At 56.1% G+C, this 22106-nt stretch overlaps 2 protein-coding genes across 2 annotated transcripts in view; one reads left to right on the top strand and one right to left on the bottom strand.

Moving 5' to 3' along the window:
* The first annotated feature begins 1616 nt into the window (after positions 1–1616).
* Positions 1617–14917, top strand: LOC119102666 (E3 ubiquitin-protein ligase CBL-B-B-like). Its single transcript, XM_037226128.1, has 7 exons — positions 1617–2417; positions 4492–4638; positions 10401–10532; positions 10911–11048; positions 11523–11601; positions 12286–12426; positions 13785–14917. Exons 1-7 carry the CDS (start codon positions 1801–1803, stop codon positions 13974–13976), a joined length of 1446 nt encoding a protein of 481 aa, XP_037082023.1. The 5' UTR covers positions 1617–1800; the 3' UTR covers positions 13977–14917.
* A 1462-nt stretch (positions 14918–16379) lies between these two features.
* Positions 16380–22106, bottom strand: part of LOC119102655 (vang-like protein 2-B) — a 39679-nt gene continuing 33952 nt past the window's right edge. Inside the window, exon 5 of the mRNA XM_037226118.1 lies at positions 16380–17284. Coding sequence (XP_037082013.1) covers positions 16857–17284 — 428 coding nt within the window. The 3' untranslated portion in view covers positions 16380–16856. The remainder of the gene's footprint in view (positions 17285–22106) is intronic.

Genomic DNA, 22106 nt, shown 5'->3' with positions numbered 1-22106 from the left:
GTGCATGTAACCTGAAAAACCATACATGAACTTCATCTAAATCATTGAGTCAGTCCAGGCGTTTTGCTTTTAAGCAGCCTGGGCTTTGGAAATCTCGTGATTGCTGTTTGGTGTCGTTGAGAAAGCCGTCGGGTGAGCATGATAATATTGCTGGAAATAATGAGGAGCAAGTACTCCTAGTAACGCGAGCGTCAAAAATTAAGTTGAAGGAAACAGGGATATAACTGCAATACCCGGGTAACAATCCTGTGACTTGAACGAAATGTCATGTTATGGTTTTGATTTCTTCCTATTTGCTTTTAGCATAGTGGCTCTTTTCAAAGTAAACTTTGGCTTTGGGAATCGGGGTATCAGATGATTTGTATCACGCGCTGGTTTAAACTTCATTTCTTCAACGTCTCGACAAACAGCCAATCACAAACGTTCTTGTATTCGCACTAGGAGAGATGCGCATGGCCGTTGTCATGACGACATTGGGTAGGACTGCAAGGAGGAAGTGTACTGCTGTTGCAAATTGTTGACAGCGTAGGTTAGACTCGAAAATAATTTAAATTTCTTTCCTTATTTTGTCCTAAGGCACTCCCCAGTGCCGTTATTGGCATAACTAGTGCTGACGTTTCACTAGAGAATGCTTTTGAAACATGTATCAAAAGTGGGGTACTCCCTTTAAAAGATGCACCTCCACTGGTGTGAATGACGCCAGTACAAATAAACGTTCGTGACTGGCACAGCGGGTGGAAAGGCCGGTTACCATGAACCGATTTGGTTGAAGTTTAAACCCGCGCGTCACTATAGATCATATTATCCTCCGTTTTCCAAAGCCAGCGTGCGCTTCGCAAAGAGCCACTTTGGTAAAGGCCGCAGGTGTAAATCAAAGCTATAGTATAACGCCTCGTTGAATTCGCAGCATAATGGCCTGGTGTTTGGATATAATTCCCTAAAAAGAGTGTTTCGAGCTTTCGTAGCATTTGCTACACAAACGTGTTGACATATTCATGTGTTGCAAACATTACAAAACACACCGCTTGGAAAAACGGTGCAAATGAAATACACAGCTCTCATCGTGATGGGTGCATAGAATCCAACGCATGATCGCTCCTGCAGGGGCGGCTACTTTAAATAGAAATTCTGAGATTTTCAGAGGCATTTCGAAAGAAACTGGCATCAGCAGTCAAATCGAACACGTCTGATCCAACATCGTGTGAAAAGTACAGATAAGGTAGCATACTCCCCGTAGCTGGGGGGCCGACGTTGCGAGGCCCATGAAAAATGCAACGCCAAACGTCAGGGTTTCTCATTTATTTTTCAGTGATTGATTCTGAAGACATGGTGACATGCAAACGGCGTGCATAACACATGTTTGGTCCCATGCTACCACTCGAGGGATCAAAACAGGACTCCGCGCCTGAAAAGGTTCTACACATCCCAAACAAGGCCTCTATAGCGGCGAAGCGGGGCCCATTTGCGCGCCTGTCGCCTGAGCGAATTTTGTGGTGTTTGTTTTAAGCGTGGCCTACTTGTAATTGGTGGTCGCTGCCCCGTGGAGGATTTTGATGACGTCATTGAAATAGACTGCTGCGCTTGATTTTGTTTACATGTGCAGTCCTGTCGTGAAGGCCGTGGAGGTGGCGCGGGGCCTGGGGGTGGTGGTCCGTCCCAGCTGACGTGTTTGAGTGCATATTTGGGGAATTAGCTTTTATCCTAATAATTGTGAGTCCCATTGAGACGTCTTTTCTGACCAAGCAGCAAGCACCATTGGGCTGTGTCTTGATAAGTCGGTTGGAGGAAGAAAGTCATTGCATGCGACGAAAGTGGCTCAGAATCGGCCGGGGAACCTTATGCCAGAACCGAAACAAGGATATTAGTGGGTCCTTCAAAATTGGCAACGGTATGGCATTAACACGCCCTGTGACTAAGTCATCTCTGATGAGCAAGATCCACGGGGCCATCGCTGACAAAATGGGATCTCCTAGACTCATCATCGAAAGGCGAACAATTGAAAAAACCTACAAGCTGATGGACAGGGTAGTGAAGCTTTGCCAGCATCCAAAGATGAACCTGAAGAACTCTCCACCATTTTTGCTAGATATTTTACCTGACACCTACACTCATCTGAAGGAAATATGCAATCACCATGAAGATTTGGAAGTGCTGAACAACAATGAATACTTCCGAGTGTTCATAGAAAACCTGATGAAGAAATGCAGGCAGGCAGAGAAATACTTTCGTGATGGAAAGGAACAGATGTATGATGAAAATTCTGTTTATAGGCGGAATCTAACAAAACTGTCTCTTGTGTTTTCTCACATGTTGTCAGAGCTACGTGCAATATTCCCTGAACATATGTTCATGGGGGACCAATTCAGGGTCACCAAGAGTGATGCAGCAGATTTCTGGAGGACGTATTTTGGAGAAAGGTATGAATCATGTCGTTGTAGTCCTGGGACATTAAGTTTTACACAGCTCAATATTTGCGGTACATTACAGGATGCTAGTGCAGTGTTCTGCACATAATTAATTGACTAGGTGCTTCATAGCAAGCATGTTCTTATTGGATATCTCAGGGAACTTACTGTCATATAATAAGGGCAGCTGAATTTTCTGTGGGATGATTAGGTGGCCTCTGAAATGATTGCTTCTTGCTAGTAATTTTTGTTTTCTTTGTTGCTGCCTGCAGTTGTGATTATTGGCTGTGCATATCTAATAGTGCCTGTCATTCCTTTGATATTGTGTTTGTATGTTGTGGATACAACCATGCCTTGCCTTACCTTATCTTTCCTCGAAATCATCAGAATTTGTAGGGTCATGTGGCCTGTGGGTCCACTCCCATAGAGCTCTTGCTCATGAATAATGCTGACTGATTATGGCTTGTCATGCATTGGATCAGCCCAGTAAGCATGTAGCCTAGCATTAACTGTGTGGCTATAGATGCAGAGACTTTCTCCAGTGGTAGCACATTCCAATCATTCACTCCTAGGTAGCTTAATAGGTGTCAGCATGTAAAGGTCCTGGGTTGGGGCTTACAGAGCTCCCACTGGTGGCTTCCTGTAATTGTGAAGACATACTCAGCAAGAAACTTTTCAGTGTGAGCTGCAGCATACTGCTATGCAGCATTTGGAACACAGCAACCCTGGCACCCTATCTGCATCTGTAGACCAGTGAAAGCAACCTCAGAAGCTGGAGCCTCCCCAGTATGTCCTGTTTATCACTTCCTAAACAGTTAAGTCAGGTAGCTCAAGACTATCCTCTTCCCAGCAGCTTCTGGTCTCATTTTCTGAATGACCTCCAAGCAATATAACCATTCTCCAGGAATGGTCTGAACAATGTTCTAAGAGAGAATTGGGAGGATGAACCTGTCATTGTCAGTTGAAATCTGCCTCAGAACTGCCAGCATCCTGTGAATCTTTTGAAATGGGCTGTTACCATTTATATGCAAAGTTTCAGTCTTCTTTTCATGTTAATTCCAAGGTCCTTCTCCAGGACATCTCTTCAATTATCACCTTATTCAGGACAATTGGCTGCTGGGCATGGTGAGATATCATGTTCATGACTTTACACATGGATTCAGTTGCACATGTCTGTGTCTGCTGCAATCTTGACACCCAAAGCCATGATATCCATAATCCATGTATAAGATATCGACTCAACCATGTACACCTAGACAGAGGCTGAGTAAGTATGATGTTCCTTCCAAAACTTTGTATGTTAATGTTGCTGACATTCTGCCACTAAAGCAAAATAGTTCAGAACATCTTAATGATATTAATTTCTATGATGGCTCTATGTACCAGACCTTTGAAAGTCATGAAGAGTTTGTGGTAAATAGTGTTATAGACATCAGAAGATCATATTTTTGTGGGCTGAAATCTAGTCATTCAGTTAAATATGTTTTATGCAACTACAAAATAAAAGTATTATAGCCATCTTTCAGCACAATGCTTAGGTCCTGAGGCATTTTCATGCAGTATGAAATAAACTCAGCCTTTTGAACAGCATATCTCAGCTTTTTCAGCAGCATGCTAATGAAGCAAAGATAGATGATGGGCAATGTATTTTTTATATTTGCTTGTTCAATGTAGCAACTGTCTCCACTGAGCAAATTGATGTGCAAAATTAACCATGCATCATAACATATCCTATGGCATGTTCAACATTCATAGTAAGCATACCTAGTAATTTGCTAGCTTATTTCTTATGCTTACAAACATCATTATATTGTGCTTTGTGTAGTAGTAATCAAGTACTATGTAGAACTTGAAAATTTCAACAAGATCTGTCCTGTGCTTAGACATCAGGGAAGGCACCACAAGGGCATATTTTAGATCAGGTATGATTTATGAAGGCATCTGCTATAAGATAAGTTTAGCTTTAAGCACTAAGCAATGCAGATTAGCACATTCACATTGTTTGCAGTTTGGGCTGTGCAACAGTCTGTGTACTCTTAAAGCCTGGGTAGACTGTTGGTGTATATTCATGATATCCATTTTCCAGAACACTTGTGCCCTGGAAGGTGTTCAAAGAGAGGCTGGATGAGGTGCACCCCATCAACCCAGGCCTGGAGACGATGGCGCTCAAGACAACCATCGACCTCACCTGCAATGACTACATATCCAACTTCGAGTTTGACGTGTTCACCAGGTGGGTGTCGGTGCTCAAAACAAGAGCTCAGCTCCTCATGCTTGGGAGTTCCTGTGTAAAAATGTCAATTATTCCGCTGATTGTTAAGGGCCGAATTTTCACGGAACTAGCGCCGGACTGGGTTTTAGCGGCTCGCTTATGGGATTCAAGGTAGGTATTATTGGCTCAACGTATTGACTCGCGGCTGTTTGTTGGGTTGTATGAGTACCTTTCAGGCCGCAAATATTCTGGAAAATGGATGTTATGAAATTGTACTAAAAGTCAGTCTAGTCTCAGGAATAGAGAGAAGGTTGCAATTTAAACTGAAGCAGTGCAGAATTGCTGATCTGCGTCGACTGGTGCTCACATCTTAACTTATTTTTCTTCATAAGGAGCAAAATATCTACTAACAGTTGTGCGCAGGCTTTCATAAACCATGTCTGGCGTCAAACACAGCCTTTCGTAATGTCCAGCCATAGGACAGATTTCGTTAGAATTCTCAAGTCGCTGTGGGATTTTACCGGGTGGGTTTTCCGGATTCGTCGGCGCTTTCGAACGGATAGATTGGCAACTGATGTGTGATGTTTTCGTGGTGGTTGCGGAGGTGCTTTGGCCTATCTCACTTAATCTCCGAGAGCGCCAGCGCTCGCTTTGTGCACTTTCATGGCACACTGCGCCTGTTTTTGTCGGCGTGCTGAAGCGGCGGCTGGATTGCAGTGCACCTGGCAGGAAGCTGCCGGATCGATGCAGATCAGCTTCGGACGCCGTGCTTGATTTTGGCATCTTTGATCTGTCGGCGCCCGGTGTTTTCTGAATGGGAATTATGGGACTTTTGTGGTGCCTTCGAAGATAATCCAGAGCATTTTGCATTGCCGCTTGCCGGGGAGCGGGCTTGCCTGCAGAGATGGGGAGAGCGCGGCGTCATGGCTGTCGGCAGCTTTGAGCCGTGCAGGGATTATGGGGTCTGACCGATCAGCGTGGCCTTGTGCGGGCGGCGCCGGACATAACAGCTTATTCCCCCCCCCCCCTCTGCTGGCTGTACTGCGGATCGCTGACACAGCTCTGGTTGTTGGTGATATTGTCGCAAACTGCGGCTCACCGAGTCAGGCACGACGTATTTGGGTGAAAAGCTAAGCTGCGGGACGTGAGCAGACCATCGTCCGTGTTGGAGAATGTTTTCCATCCCGTCGGCATTGTCCTGCCGGTTGCAGCATGCTGTGGACCCTTTATTTTTAATGGCTGAATATGGCTTGATATGCCTCGCGTCCTTTGTCTGCCATACGCACTATGGCCTAGCGATACATCAGTATTTTCCCGCGGTGCAATATCTTATGTAACCATAAGTTGAAAGTTCTTATCTTGAGTTAGCCACCTCCCATATACCGGGCGATGCTGGTCAGATAACCACCTCCCATGTACCAGGTGATGCTGGTTAAACGGCGTTGTGGTGCTAAATGTGGGTGATATTGATGCTCCTCAATGTAAATCGTTATGTGGCACTGCGACGTTGTTTAGCCAGTACCTCCTGGCATATTAACGGCCGTTTACTCAAGATAGGAACTTTCAACTGACCATGCCAAAAAACCAGGGGCTAAAGGCCTTTCTTTGTTACGTCATAGTTTACCACGTCACATTTCCGTTGCCATTGTCGTTTGTGTCTTATCCATCGTGCTGACGCTTTCCGGTGCGACTGTCGCTGGTAAGAATGACGTCATGTTCAGTCGGAATGCGATTGGACCGCCTTTCTGCCGTCCGTCGGAGCCCGGTGTCTCCCTTCACACGAACGTGTGCTCCTGTGACGCCGTGCTCACAGTCGGCGAACCGAGATATGTGTCAGTGACGAGGCGATAGCTTTGTCCGAGGGATGCTTGTGGCGCCTGCCCGAGCACTAATCTGCCAATCGCAGTGAGCTGTTGACGTGCTCAGAGTTGCGGAATCTGGCGCAACATGCCGCAACACGAATGCGGCACGGCGAGGCTCGGCTCGGTGGGGCGGCCTGACGAGCATTTTCGCAGACACTGGCCATGTACGTGTGTGCTGCAGTCGATTACCGAAACTCAGGAGGCACCCGTGCATTAGCCGAGGGGGGGAGGCGGTTTTGGGCATGCGGGACGCTGCATCTTGCAGGAACGACGAGAAACTCTGGCTGATCATGTGATGACCTGGCGCGAGTCCTGACATGCCTGCTTGTGCCTGAATCAATCCTTCATAAGTGCTGCAATGCTCACACACGAATGAAGAAGTTGCGTTTGCCATGAAAGAATCACGAGCTGGAATCCCAGTATCATTCATGATATCTGTGAATTGTATAATGGTACCGGTCAGATGGCTCGCGACGCGTTTGATCCGCCCGTGCTGATTGCGCACGCCGCCGTGGTTAGGTCGTCGCCGGTACACATCGGTGACGCAGTCGGCTCAGGGGTCAGGTGAGGAGGGTGCGCCGTTGCACGTTAGCACGTGCTCCGGGTCCCGTCCTGTTGCACCGCCAGCCGCGGAAACAGCGAGAATGTGCCGCTCGGCTGCCCTCGTCCGGGGATTGCCGAGCGGCGGGCCGGCCGGCCGCTTGAGTCATGCCGCGCGCCGCTGACCGGCACGGACAAGGCGAGCCGGGCGAGGCATTGCTGAGGCGTCGAAGCAGGAACGCTGTGGACGGACAGGTCGTGATGCCGACTGGCGGGACTGCACAGCGGACCCTTGTGACGGATCGGTGTGTCTGCCGTGAGATGCGTCGCTCTGAGCCCCCTCCGCTGGGTGCAGTCCGTGGCCGCAGCGGAGCCGGCAGCCCAGGCGCGCCGCGTCACGGCCGGGCCGCGTGCTGCCGGCCGGGAGCAGCCGGGCCGGCCCACGGGAGCGGCGGCGGCGGCGAGCGGTCGGCCGGCGGCTGGCGCGCCGCTCCCACGGCCGGCCGGCGCGCCGCGTCGCCGGGGTCACCGGGTCGGCCGGCCGGCCCCGGCTGCAGGTGACGCGCCCGGGCGGGCGGCCGGGGGACGGCCGTGTGCCGCGCTGAGCCCGGCCACCGGCGCGGCCCGGCCGGCTGCTGCTGCCGCGGCCGGACGGCAGGGTAAGGTCGCGTTCCGCATCGTTCGCCGCCCCGGCCGCGCCGTCGGCGCTGCCCGTGTGCCGGGGGTCTCGGGGCCGCCGATGGCTCAGGCTGGCGTGTGGCGAACTGTCAGGCAGGCGGCGACTTTTACCGAGCTACACGTGCTACCGCTCCGTTTCTTCCGATTGTAATGGGCGACATGGTAATTTCATGGCGCCTCTGACGTGTTTTGTCATCGAAAAAGGACTGTTAAGTATGTGGTAGCACACGAGGGTGCAGAATTGTACGAACCTACCGTCCCGGGAAGACCGCGATGGCGTGCAGAGTGGAAACAGCTAGCTAGAACGCCGGCTCGGCTCCGTTGCTACATCGCACCATATAGATCCGGGTCATTGAGCTTCTGCGAACCGCTAAAAAATGCGCTTCACTTTCAAGTGCGCTGGATTGTGATGGGAACATGACGGTGATTGCTACTTATGTCGTTTGAATCGGATTGCCCGGGTTAATTGCCTTCTCATGTCGAGCGCCTGAAGTTTATGATGGCATTATCAGTTCATTTGCGGCGTGATGCTGGCTTAAACGGCCGGCATGTGGCGCGGTTCACGCCCGCGGTGCTCGACGGACCGGCCATTTTGGCGGCGCGCTCTGCGTTGGACTCGGACGTAGCTGGTAGTTCCACCCGTGACCCCGGCAGCCGGCGCCGTCGGCCGGGTCCCTGGAGGATGCGGTCTGTGGAGCGCCTCGCCGGCCCGCCCGTGGCGCAGCGAGAGCCTGTCTGCATGCTGGCAGCTGATGTGCTCGCTGAGAACTGACGAACTTGCGCAGAAACGTCAGTCATCTATGCGACGGGAGCGAGACTTCCTGTGCCCAGTCCACCCGGTTTTCATGGGGATGTGCTTATACCCGCCCACACTCCCTTCTTTACCATTCCTAACCAGTTGCAGAGTTGACACTCAGAGGTATGATTTTTGCCTTGATAATTGCAAAGGTGTTATGCATTGAGCTAATTGTCACTAAAATATGCGTCGTCAATAGCGTTATGAGGTATTTCTTGAAGTGTCTAGTTTTATGTCGTAATCGCCCTAACCATACGTTTATCCGTACCTGTAATTTTCTCAAAATCTGGCCCCAACCCAGTCTACTACCTTTTCCACATGGATGCCCGAGGTTTTGCCGATCCCGTTAAGTCTCCTGCTCCCCAGAGCACGCGGGCGGCCGCGGTAGTCACTGACGCTGCAGTCGCGCCGGCGAATGTCGTCCGTTTACCAGTGACGTCAGCGATGACATCTGGCGACAGGCTGTAAACAATTGAGCGACCGATCTCAGGTGTCCTGGGTAGACACATGCCCCCCCCCCCCCCCCTCCTTCGTGTCTGCCCCAGGCTGGCGGCTCAGATATCAAGCACAAAGGGTCCCGGAAGGTCGTGGCGTATCTCAGTGATCCCCGGTCTGGGCAGGGAGTCGAGCGGCCCAATAGGCTGACGCCTGTTAAGCGAAGCTCCTGTGGTTTTCTTACGTCGTTGTTGGCCTGGTTGTTGGTTGGTGTGTCCAGCAATCGGCATTCAAAACAAAGATGCACAATTTTGTAGCTGGTCGGGCAAAAACATGGTTTGAATGTATTTAACACGACGGCGTTTGGACAGATAGCTGCATAGGTCGTAACATTGTGCAAGCAATTTGCTGGAGCGTTTTTTATTGTTATTTCTACGGGCAACTCCTCGGGCGAATTTAGTCTGTATAAACATGCTATCCCGCAGTGAGCGTAAGATGCAGTAATAACAGCACATCAACTTTGTGACAGCATTTATGTTGTGCTTTGCTTTATTGGAGCTAAGCCGTGGTGTGCGATTACCTTTCAATGCCTATTTCACATGGATAACGATCAACAAGAATATTGCGGCGCCGTCATGCCATGGCACGACCTATGCAATATGTCTTTTGGCTCGCTCGCTATGAGTTCAGAGACGCATTATTTACAGTGATGCGTGTTATCACTGTAAGGACAGGCGCCTGGGGCACACAGTGGGCGAGCGAGACACTGGATAACACAGAGGCCGCTCGGTCGACGGAACCCGTCCATGCTCTGATTGCCAGGATGCTGAGTCTTGTGCCCCGCCGGTAGAGCCAGTCGCGCAGCGCTCTGACAGATCTCACGCCACGCCGGCCGATCGTCTTCTCATGAAAATGCTCGCTGTTTCAGATGTGGCCATTGGAAATGGAAATAGGTCTCTAAAACGAATTCAGTGTTGTGATTGCTTAGGGTGGCATGTCATCAGCGGTGTGTGCCAGTTAACTTTGCGCAGGACACTTCTGTATGCAAAGTCCCTTAAAAGAGAAGAAAGATGACGGAAGCAGTTGCAGTCCAAGCATTGTTAAAAGAATGGGTACGTTTTCCGCAAAACGTGCTGCTTTTCTGCTTAACGTGGGCAGTATTTACGCCTTCCAAAAGCCGTTGGTTTGCGGAGCTGGCACCATCATGCGAACAGAAATTCCCCGCATATTTTGTAAAAAGCATCCGCCGGTGTTCCATTTGGCCTCCGCTGAGTACTCTCCGCCGCAGCTGCCAGCAAGGCTGTCGTGGAGACGAGCTACGAGTTCTGCATGGAATAACAGCGCCTAGTCTCAACGCGGCTCAGACCTACCTCCCCGTCGCTCAGGTCCGCCTTGACCACCTGGCCCACCCGTCCCCCTCCCCAGTGCGCCGTGTGCGCTCACGTGTCTCACGCCTCCTCTCTGTGCCTCAGGCTGTTCCAGCCGTGGACGACCCTGCTGAAGAACTGGCAGATCCTAGCTGTCACGCACCCCGGCTACGTGGCCTTCCTCACATACGACGAGGTCAAGGCGCGCCTGCTCAACTACAGCGACAAAGCCGGCAGGTGGGCCCCGTGCCGGCCGCGTTGTGCTAGCTTCTTCTCCTGTGGCAGTGGAGAATGCGTCCGACTTGCATTGCTGTGGTCGTGAGTCGATACGCTGCCCGTCGCGCCGCTCGGTGTGGTACGGTCGGTGGCATGGCACGGTCCGCTGAAGCTGTGCGCCCCTGAGTCGGCCCCGAGGCAGCGGCCGTAGGCTGGCAGTGTCTCCAGCAGGCCGGCCGGGTTCTCCGTCGGGCCGAGTTGCCTGGCGGTTCCGCTGGCACGACGACGCGTTGACGGGAACCTCTGCGCGGCTGAGCGGTCGCCGCGGCCCGGCGCGCCGGCCGATGGGCACCGCTGAGTGCCGTTCACGTGCTGACGCCGCGTGCCGCGTGTTGCCAGCTACGTGTTCCGGCTGAGCTGCACGCGGCTGGGCCAGTGGGCCATCGGCTACGTGACGAGCGACGGCAGCATTCTGCAGACGATCCCGCAGAACAAGAGCCTCTGCCAGGCGCTGCTCGACGGCTACCGGGAACGCTTGTAAGCGTTCCTCACGGCGGACGGCTGTGGCGCGGCTCCGACTGAGCGGCCCGCCCGGCCGGCCGGCTGGCGACGCTGGTGGCCGGCGTCACGGCTCACGTAACCGGGCGCGTGACCTCGGCGTGACCTGGCCGCCGGGGGAGGGGGGGGGGGGGGGGGAGGGTAATGCCGCGGCTGTAGCAGAGTGAATACAGCGATTGGGCGGTGTTCGGTGCGCACCGACATAATACGGCGTCGCCCTGTTAGTTGATAACTGTCAGTTATTCATATGGTGGCTTTCATTGCCGATCGTATTGATCGGACATCACGGATAACTGTACGCCACAGAAGCCCCGCAGCTTTGTTGCGAGTGTCCGCTCGCCGTCCCAGCGTCGCTGCGTGCTGTCCGCAGCTGTGGGCTCGCGTCAGTAGCGTATCTTCTTCGGTGTAAGACTTCCACAACGCAGGCGGTAAAGCTGCTGATGCCGTTTTCAGCTACCTGTACCCGGACGGCAAGGACGACAACCCGGACCTGTCGTGGGCCGTCCAGGCGACCCCCGAGGACCACATCAGGGTGCGTGCGGGCGAGGGGCGGCACACACCCCCGCGAGAGGCGTGGCTGCGCGAGTCGGCGCCCGGCTCTCCGCGACGGGTCGAGAGGAGCTGTCCATCAAGCTGTGGTTGCAGGCGTCACCTACAGCGCGTCGTTCTGACTACCCGTGGCGTTTTGTTAATTTTGGCCTCGCCACTGGACATTTAACATTTCTTTGTGATAGGGAGGGATCTCTGACGTTGGTGAAAGGTCTCCTATCTTAGCGTTTAACCTTATGTGCACTGGAATAGACTTTTCTATCCGCTCGGCAACCTGCTGGCGGTTTAGTTGCAGTAGTGTAACTGCGCTTGTCGTCCATGATTCCATCACAAAGTGAGTCGTGCCCGACGCCAGACGAACGCGATAGAACGCAAAACATTTTGCCATGCTGCAATACGCGATAAAACGAAAAACATTTTACCGTGTCGCAACGTCAAAACGTCGTTTTGGTCCTTATCTGCAATGCGGGTCAAAACACTGCAGGTCACTGTGTCTGCTCGAATGGCCACGATCTCCATCCCGACTGGACCACCGACTTATTTCCCGGACGGGACAGGAGTGTGCGGCGTGTAGTACCGGCTGTCTCCGCCATGCGGCGCCGCTGTCGCCCGTCCGTCTCGCGGGCCGTGAGAGGGCGCCTGTGTCAAGGCCCGTTCTATCCGCCAGGTAACGCTGGAGCAGTACGAGCTGTACTGCGACATGGGCAGCACGTTCCAGCTGTGCAAGATCTGCGCCGAGAACGACAAGGACATCAAGATCGAGCCATGTGGTCACCTGCTCTGCACGCCCTGCCTCAGCTCCTGGCAGGTCAGAGGCACCCCTCCGTCCCTCCTGTTGCCTCTGACCTGGCGGGTCAGAGGCACTCCTCCCTCCCTACCTCCGCTGTCTCTGTCAGGGGTCAGTCGGTGACACCGGCTCTGTCTGCGCCATCCGTGTGGGAAGGTCGAGTCGGAGGGGTCGAGATAGAGCGCTTCTGCAGCGGCCCCGAGGCTGGCACGGCCTGGTCGGTGCCGGCGCCAGGTCAGGTCACACCGGGAACGACACGGCCTGGTCGGTGTCGGCGCCAGGTCAGGTCACCCCGGGAACGACACGGCCTGGTCGGTGCCGGCGCCAGGTCAGATTACCCCGGGAGCGACACGGCCTGGTCGGTGCCGTCGCCAGGTCAGGTCACCCCGGGAACGACACGGCCTGGTCGGTGCCGTCGCCAGGTCAGGTCACCCCGGGAACGACACGGCCTGGTCGGTGTCGGCGCCAGGTCAGGTCACCCCGGGAACGACACGGCCTGGTCGGTGCCGTCGCCAGGTCAGGTCACCCCGGGAACGACACGGCCTGGTCGGTGCCGTCGCCAGGTCAGGTCACCTCGTCCTCGCTGCGCTGGTGCCTGTTGAGACGAGCCTGGCGGCCTACACCGGCCATCGAGATCTGGCCAGGTCTAGTCATCTGGTCAGGTTTGGTCACCTGGTCAGGCTAGGTCGTCTGGTCAGGTTAGGTGAGGTCAGGCTGGGGGGTCTGCTCATCTGAACCAGCGATGGACTGATCGGATTGCAGTGTAGACGGCAGCAGAGTGGGGCGATCTCCTCAGAACAGAGACGTGTAGTCGGATCCCCATCTGGGCCCCGCCGGATGAAGGGGCAGCTGACGGCTTTTTCCTCCGCCTTTCCTTGCCTTTCCTGAGTTACGTTTCACCGTGCTGACCCTGGAAAGGTCGGCGTTTTCTTAGCTACCCGGGGCTGCTTCCTACGGTGTTTTGGCGTCCAGACTAATGTGCAGCTTTTATCCTGGACCACAGTTTCATGGCTTAGCTGAAGTTCATTGGGCCCAGACATGCGATTGGAGCCAAAGGTGGTTCCAGGACCCGATAGGTGCCATGTCTGTGATATCCTTGGGTTTCAGTTGATGAGGATCCAGGCATATGTCTAATCGCGACTGTGTTCCAGAAGCTCTTGCGCCACATGTTGCTGTAGTGTTTATTTTGTTTAGGAGGAGGCAAAATCCACGCTCTAAACCCATGTGATGCAAATTCTTTATGAGAGCCGAGCTTCTTGTCCTGTGAAGACGTTTTCCAAGTTAGCCGGGCACCCCAATCATGTGCGGTTCACGATGATGAAGGTATGTTACCACAGGTTTTGTGTGACGGTGCTCTCTAACTGCGACTCCCTGTGCAGGATTCGGAGGGCCAGGGCTGTCCGTTCTGTCGAGCCGAAATCAAGGGCACGGAACAGATCGTGGTGGACGCGTTCGACGCCAGCCGGGCACGCGCGCGAGTCCGCCGTCTGCGTCACGATTGTCTGCCGCCGCCCCCGCCGCTGCCGCCGCCGCCGCCCGCCGCAAACGGCCGGACGGACCCGCTCACGTGACGCCGCCACCTGTCGGCCGTGTCCATAAACCAAAGTTGCCGTCCGGCCGCCGCATGCCGACTGGCGCGATGGTCGACCGTCTGTCTGTCTAGCCTTTTTACATACGCTTAGTACTTATGATGCGTGCGTGGACTCGGAAGTGAATGAGGCCTCGCAGCGATGGACTGTGGGCCAGCATCTGGAGGGAACGTGATGTCTTTGTGCCGGTGGCGTTGTCGGGTTGTGTAAACCACGTTTGCTCGTCACCGATTTTTCCGTGAGGAATGTTCTTCAGGGTCGTGTCGATGTCTTTTGTCGATGTCGATGTCACTCGCTAGCCCTGAATTTGACAGTGTGGATGGTTGGTTATTGCTAGCCCTTGATTCAGCAGATTGTGACTGTTGATTATTTCACACTGTCTGGTACATTCTGTGTATTTGTCATCATCAAACTGTGTTTGCACCTAGGAAACCAAATAGCACACACCACGTCTTCCCAGTGTTCTCCCTTTTTGTGGGCATGGGACCGGATTCGCTTTGCTATCATGGTGCGATTAGCTTCATCTAGCTAAGGATTAATGAATCCTTCCGTACAAACCTGGCGCTATGTCATGTCCGCTGTTCTCGACATCTGGTTTGCGCATGTGTGTGTGTGACAGGGACCCTGGGCTTGGAGATGGGCGTGCTCTCCAAACTTCGCGTATCCCTCCGGGGCCAGTGCTGCTCACAGTGATTCAGACCGTTGGGGTTCGGATCCAGCCAGGTCCAGTCTGCTCCTGACCTCGTCGGACGTCTGTCGTCGTCCCGCAGCCGCCGGCCACGCGGCGGACCTTGTCCCGCCTTCGCTCTCGTCTTTCGGCGCCACGCGTGCCCCGCACCAAGCGCGCGCCGGTCTGCGACAGCCGCCGTCTTTTGTTTCGGAGCCCCGTCGGGGCGCTGTTCCCTGCGCCTGCGCCGGATAGGTCGCCGCCGGGGTGGGCGCTGACTGCCGCGTGCCGAGGCTTGCGCCGCTCCGGCGGCGCCGCCGGCGCCGACTCGGGCCGAACCATCGCCCAGACAGCGGCGAGCGCTGCCGCCGGAGCGTCTGCATCCCATGCCGCCGCTCGCCGCCGACTGTCCCGCGCCCCCGACCCCTTCCGCCGTCCTTGCAGATCAGGTCTCCCGCCGCTGTGTCGACCCCCGCTCCTGCGGCGGCCCGTGCGCGGCGACCGGGCCCGGAGGCGCCGCCGGTGCCGGCTGCGAGGCCCGGCGGCGGCGGGATACGTGGCATGGTGGGAGTCGGCGCCACGCGCGGCGTGGTGTCTGTCGTGGCGCCAAGTGTTCCCCGGTGTGCCTTCCGGATGGTGGGATGACTCGTCCTGGTCTCTAGAGGAAACTACGCGTGGAATACACTGTTGCAAGTTACGGCGTGGTGCGGGATCTGTTGCAGCAGTCGGACGGTCGGGTGCTCAGCGTGAGAGGGATGCCCTGCTGCACGAATGAAGTCATCCGTTATATTTGTACAAATAGACATCAATATACAAATATTGTTGTACAGAAACGCGCGATGTCTTCTACACGAGGCAGCGAACAAATTACGGGTCCTAGGCGGGCGAAAACAAAGGCTCGATTGACCTATTAAAACATGGTCACACACCCAGCCTAGCGTTCGACGCACACTCAGTCTACGCGCGCGCCTCGATGAGCATCGTGATTCGAGGTCTCTCAAAGTTCCCTCACGCGGATTCCCTCTGGTCACGCTCACGACTCCCAACCGGATGCTCCGCTCGTCCTCCTCCCCCCCCCCCCCCCAATTTATCTGCCGCCCATACAGCAGTGTCGTCCATGCTTTTCAGGTTTGACTCGCAACGGGCTTTTCATTCAGAACCTCCAATTTGGCTCCGGTTCGTTCCGCGGTATTGTGCCTCCCCGTGCCCCAATGCCGCGGTCGGACAGGCCCTTCACCTCCTAATTTAGCCCCCGCTGATCGGGCGATCCGACGACTGGTGATCGCCTCATTTTCAATTTGGCCCCCACCTCTTCCAGCAGCTGGCGACACAGTCCAGGTCTTGTCCTCTGTGACGAACCGAGATGATGCGAGGATGCTATTGAAACGGCCGGCTTGGGTGGCATGCAACTGCCAGACAGCCTTCCGTGACTGCGGCGGCTCTGAAGCACGGCTGAACCCCAGCTTATTGGCATGCAGCGTATGAGCGCGGTGGGTATGTGTGTGTGGGGGGAGGGGGGGGGGGGGCACGTCCCCGCTTCCGATCCTCCGCTGCCCACCTGCCCCGAGACAGCACATCGCTTACGTAACAAAGAAGTCCAACCGAGCCGACTCAGCCGCTGCTCGGGGCGGCCAACGGCGGCAGCTGGCCACCACCCCGGATCAAGCACCGTGGAGGCGATCCGCGGGGGGGGGGGGGCGATCCGCGGGGGGGGGGGGGCGATCCGCGGGGGGGGGGCGATCTTTCGCCTCCAGAGGGCCGCCTGGCGCCGGAAGTCTGGCAGTGGTGGCGCCCGATATCTTGCAGAGATCAGGGAAGGTGTGCTGGCCCGATTGCATCGTGCAACGCTGACTTTCTGCGACACACCACCGTCGGTACTGTTCGCTGCAGATATCCTCGACTTGACCGATGAGACAGCATACGGGCAAACCCGGCGGACAAAGACGCCTCCGAATGATATGTGGTGGCAGACTGCGATGAGACTTGCGCCATGTTCAACGCGCTCGCGGCGATCGGCGGAGAGACAAGCGCACACAACAGACGTGCCACCTTGCGTCACGCTTCCAGTCGCATCCGAACATCTCTCGCACATACGACGGAAACAAACTGCACACCCAGCAGGCATCACATAAATAGATGAGCACGTGACTGCGCCACAACACATAAAGCCCCGCCGTCCCTCCTCCCCCACTTCACTACACCGAGGTCTCGCTGCTCAGGCGCAGCACGAACTTGTTGCTCTTGGGGTCTATGATCTCCTCGGTGATGTTGAAGTGCGGCAGCTTGACCACCGAACACAGGAGCGACACGTCGTGCTGGCGCAGCTGGAAGAGCACGCCTTCGGCGGCGGGCCGCGAGAGCAGCGTGTCGCACACCAGCGCCCAGCTCTGCACCGCCCGCGCCTCGCGCTCGCTCTGCAGCACCGGCGCCGGCGACAAGTAGCGCTCGAGGAAGGCGCGCGGCGACATGTCGTGCGCCAGGCACTGCGCCAGGTGCGCCAGGATCGCCTCCATGGTGTGGCGCGGCTGCTGGCGCGTGACGCGCAGGTACTTCTGCAGCGGCCGCGCCATCGTCGGGAAGATGGCCTGCGCCGCCTCGTGAGAGTCCATCGGGATGGCTGGACCTGCGGGCGGCGGCGGACGGTCAGAAGGGCGGGATGGCTGGACCTGCGGGCGGCGGCGGACGGTCAGAAGGGCGGGATGGCTGGACCTGCGGGCGGCGGCGGACGGTCAGAAGGGCGGGATGGCTGGACCTGCGGGCGGCGGACGGTCAGAAGGGCGGGATGGCTGGACCTGCGGGCGGCGGCGGACGGTCAGAAGGGCGGGATGGCTGGACCTGCGGGCGGCGGACGGTCAGAAGGGCGGGATGGCTGGACCTGCGGGCGGCGGACGGTCAGAAGGGCGGGATGGCTGGACCTGCGGGCGGCGGCGGACGGTCAGAAGGGCGGGATGGCTGGACCTGCGGGCGGCGGCGGACGGTCAGAAGGGCGGGATGGCTGGACCTGCGGGCGGCGGCGGACGGTCAGAAGGGCGGGATGGCTGGACCTGCGGGCGGCGGACGGTCAGAAGGGCGGGATGGCTGGACCTGCGGGCGGCGGCGGACGGTCAGAAGGGCGGGATGGCTGGACCTGCGGCGGCGGCGGACGGTCAGAAGGGCGGGATGGCTGGACCTGCGGGCGGCGGCGGACGGTCAGAAGGGCGGGATGGCTGGACCTGCGGGCGGCGGCGGACGGTCAGAAGGGCGGGATGGCTGGACCTGCGGGCGGCGGCGGACGGTCAGAAGGGCGGGATGGCTGGACCTGCGGGCGGCGGCGGCCGGGCAGAAGGGCAGGATGGCTGGACCTGCGGGCGGCGGACGGTCAGAAGGGCGGGATGGCTGGACCTGCGGGCGGCGGCGGACGGTCAGAAGGGCGGGATGGCTGGACCTGCGGGCGGCGGCGGACGGTCAGAGAGGCGGGCGGCGGACGGTCAGAGGGGCGGGCGGCGGACGGTCAGAGAGGCGGGCGGCGGACGGTCGGAGGGGCAGGCGGCGGACGGTCAGAGGGGCGGACGGCGGACGGTCAGAGGGGCGGGCGGCGGGCGGAGGGGCGGTTGGCGGACGGTCAGAGGGGCGGGCGGAGGACGGAGCCACGAAACCTGCTCACCATCAGCTGTAAATAGTCATGGGGCCTGCTTACCATCAGCCGGACAGAGTCATGGGGCGTGCGCACCATCAGCCGGACAGAGTCATGGGGCGTGCGCACCATCAGCCGGACAGAGTCATGGGGCGTGCGCACCATCAGCCGGACAGAGTCATGGGACCTGCTCACCATGAGCTGGACAGAGTCATGGGACCTGCTCACCATGAGCCGGACAGAGTCATCGGGCCTGCGCACCATAGTCGGAAAAAGTGGCTTAAGCGGATCATGCCAACACCGACAGAGTCACAATCAAATGATGATAGACCCCGGCAGCTGCAGATCGAAGTGGACCGGGAAAGAAGACGAAGGTTCCGCGGCTCTCAGTGGCCTGGGGAAAGAAGACGAAGGTTCCGTGGCTCTCGGTGGCCCGGGGAAAGAAAACGAAGATTCCGCGGCTCTCAGTGGTCCGGGGAAAGAAGACGAAGGTTCCACGAGTCTCAGTGGCCCGGGGAAAGGAGACGAAGGTTCCACGAGTCTCAGTGGTCCGGGGAAAGAAGACGAAGGTTCCGCGGCTCTCAGTGGCCCGGGGAAAGAAGACGACGGTTCCGCGGCTCTCAGTGGTCCGGGGAAAGAAGACGAAGGTTCCGCGGCTCTCAGTGGCCCGGGGAAAGAAGACGACGGTTCCGCGGCTCTCAGTGGTCCGGGGAAAGAAGACGAAGGTTCCGCGGCTCTCAGTGGCCCAGGGAAAGAAGACGAAGGTTCCACGGCTCTCAGCGGTCGCAGCCAGATCGCGCCGAGCACTCGCGGTGACATCAAACGGAATCAGGCGGATGGACTCCGGAGGGAGCGTAAAACAGCTCGCGCTCGCTCTAAAAATCCACCAAAAATACGTCCGCAGCGACCTGGACAAAACCACATAAAAGCCTGACAACCGGCAGTGACCACAATGATCCATGGCCACAAACGCGACACATGGTTACGCAGCCAGGTAGAATCACCTGACCGTCTCAATTAGCCTTCAAATGCCGTTATGTTGTGGTAAAAACGTAAAGAAGTGCAAGCATCAAAAATGAAATGAAGGGCACCTGCAAATCCTGACCGCGAATACGTACTAAAGCACGACAAAATGGTGTTGTGGGAATGCATGTTCTATTGTCTCGAGTTCCATATTTTTCCGGCATGTCAGATTTCAAGAAAAACAGTTTTTTGGCACCGGTGGCATGATCCATTAGAAAAACAAAAACCGATGTAAGACAACAGTTTACCTGAAACCCCACGAACGCCCTCTCAGGCACACGGATTCGTTCAGCAGTCGCGGAACTGATAGGATCATAAGTGGCCTGCATTACCACCAGGTATGAACGCGCCTTCTTTTTCACCCCTGACACGCGATGGCGATACAGCCGACCGTATCCTAGTCCACGAAACAGAGACCCTGTTACATATCGAACCTTAGAGACACGGCTGTTACGAGAGCTGATTCCACGAACGGTGCCAGGACATTGGCGAGTACGCATGGATACCTGACTGACACCACCTGGCATGTATTCGACCACGCCCGCCCCCACAGAGTCGGGACCGACGTATTCGTGGAGGCGAGGTGTTATTGACGCCACACGTGTCAAAGCTAGGCAGAAGACCGAGACGCCGCCGCCGGGAGAGGCCGGCGACCCACAGGTCAAGCTTTCGGTCATCGCTGCCACTAACCACTGTTATTCTGCAGCTCCCTGGAGCGCTGAGGGTAGCCCTGGTCCGACGCTGCAGACCAGCAGACGAGGTTTGCGTTTAATCAACGCTCCCGTTAGGCCCGTCGCCATGAATCCCGCATGATACGGGCTCCACTCAGGCGAAGCACAGCTACTTTATGCATACAGATCCGCAACGAAACAGCCTGCCTTTTCTGGGCCTACCAGTTTGGCCGAATGGTCTTTTAATGACCGGTTTATCACCAGCTGAACAATTTACGCAAAACATTTCGCAGCAGCGAAGCCGCGTGAGTGAAGAACAGCGCCGTGATTCTGATATCAAAGTCGCCGCGACGCTCCCACAGCTATTGTGGGGAATATCTCGACGCTGCAATACCGCTGCAGCGTAACCATTCCTGCGCAGCTTTAACTCAGTGTCTCCGCGAGCTATGAAGAGCTCGCAAAAAACGCATCACACGTGATTCGAAGTTATGGAAGCTTCGCGGGTACAGCAATAGCCCCAGGCTATGTGGCGATGTAATCTTGCAGTGGTCCGTCCTGGGCGAAGCTTACTGGGTCAGGTGCACGTTCACCAACGGGGTATTTACCCGCAGTCATACACCGCCAGCTATTTAAAGGCTGGCACCCTGGCATCAGCTTTCCTCATTACCGGAGTTAGCTGGAAGGAAAAAGCAGTAGCCTTGGCCCTCTGTCTTCCTGCTGATCCAAACAAGACGTGCCCGACCGAGCCTTCAGTTTTTCCCCTGCGCGTAAGACAAACAGCGTCTGCAGACGAGGGTCGTTGGTGGACTGTTTAGACATTCGCGTGAAAAGGTGTCCCGTTCTGGAGATGGAGCCCAGCGCTATGAGTCCCATTTGCTGCTCGTCCGTTAGAGAGGAGTGTCTGCCTTCCATGTGGCCGGACCGAGCTCATATTTCAGCGAACATTGTGTTTATTTCCGGTCGGCTTCCGGTAGTTTTTGGTAGGACTAAGTCTCGCGCACAGGCTCGAGTTATAATTGAATGTCTTATGCACGCTTGGACGGCAAGGTTTGACTGTGCGCAGTAAGACGCAGGTCGGGGACTGTCGCCCAAGAGAGCCTTGATCGGTCAAGACCGAGACGCAGAGATCCCCTGCCGCTTCCCTGACAGGGATTCCCTGACTGGCGCGTCTCGACCAACCAAAACACGCGGCCAAACTGAAAAACAAGCCACATCGCAATATCTTCTGGAATGGTTACCTTCACAACGTTAGCCCCGGCAGCTCTCCAGTGGAACGACCGCACAACATTTGCATGTCCGACGAATGAGGAAAATATCAGCGTTCTACGCGAACAAAGAATAACTGACCTCAACAACATCATTCACTGGTATCTCCAGTGTCCAGAGGCAGAGCACCTCTTTTCAAACAACGTATCATGCCTGAGTCACTTTGATTAGCCTGGGATGCAAGATTGAATGATGCCGCCACAGCTGAACGGCGACTTGCAGCATCTAACAACCACCCAAGATGCGATCAAAGTGGGTTGACCAAACTGAACTCTAGTGGCGTAGCACGTACGTTTAAACAGACACCATTGACAAATCCTGGAGGCTAAAACATCTACCAATATTGTTACATCGCCAAGATCCGACAACTATTCAGGATACAATGGGAGTAGATTGACCACATTGAACTCCAGTGGTGAGGCATTAATTGCTAAATGCACACTTCTGCTGAGTCTTAAAATACCCTCAAACACTGTCACATGACCATCATCCCAAGATCACGAACAATCCTGCACCAATCTTTCAGACAGCCGTCTTTTCCAACTCGAGGTTCCGCCTCGACCGCAACACTTGACCTATCCCTGACCCCGTCCCAGACCTCCGCGTGACACGTCTGGCACCACCCCGGACCTAAGGTCGGCCAGTGACCTCAGGTCACCGGCCGGCCGGAGCTTGTTAAGCCTCGCAGCCGGCCCTCCCGGGCGGGCTGACTCAGAGTCTCGCCGGCCGCGTAATTGGCCGCCTCTCTGCAGGTCGCGGTTGCAGGCCGCGCTGCCCGCCGCTCGCCGCCGCTCCGCTGGCGGGCGGGCCGCGCGTGACCGGCCCCTCTGTCGGAGACCGTACCGGCCCGGGTGGCCCCCGGCGCGGCGTCT

The sequence above is a fragment of the Pollicipes pollicipes genome, unplaced genomic scaffold (assembly GCF_011947565.3).
Source record: "Pollicipes pollicipes isolate AB1234 unplaced genomic scaffold, Ppol_2.1 Scaffold_2555;HRSCAF=2994_pilon_pilon_pilon, whole genome shotgun sequence".
NCBI classification, from domain to species: domain Eukaryota; kingdom Metazoa; phylum Arthropoda; class Thecostraca; order Pollicipedomorpha; family Pollicipedidae; genus Pollicipes; species Pollicipes pollicipes.
The sequence above is the reverse complement of the archived record's forward strand: the minus strand, read 5'-3'. Positions and strand labels throughout refer to the sequence as shown.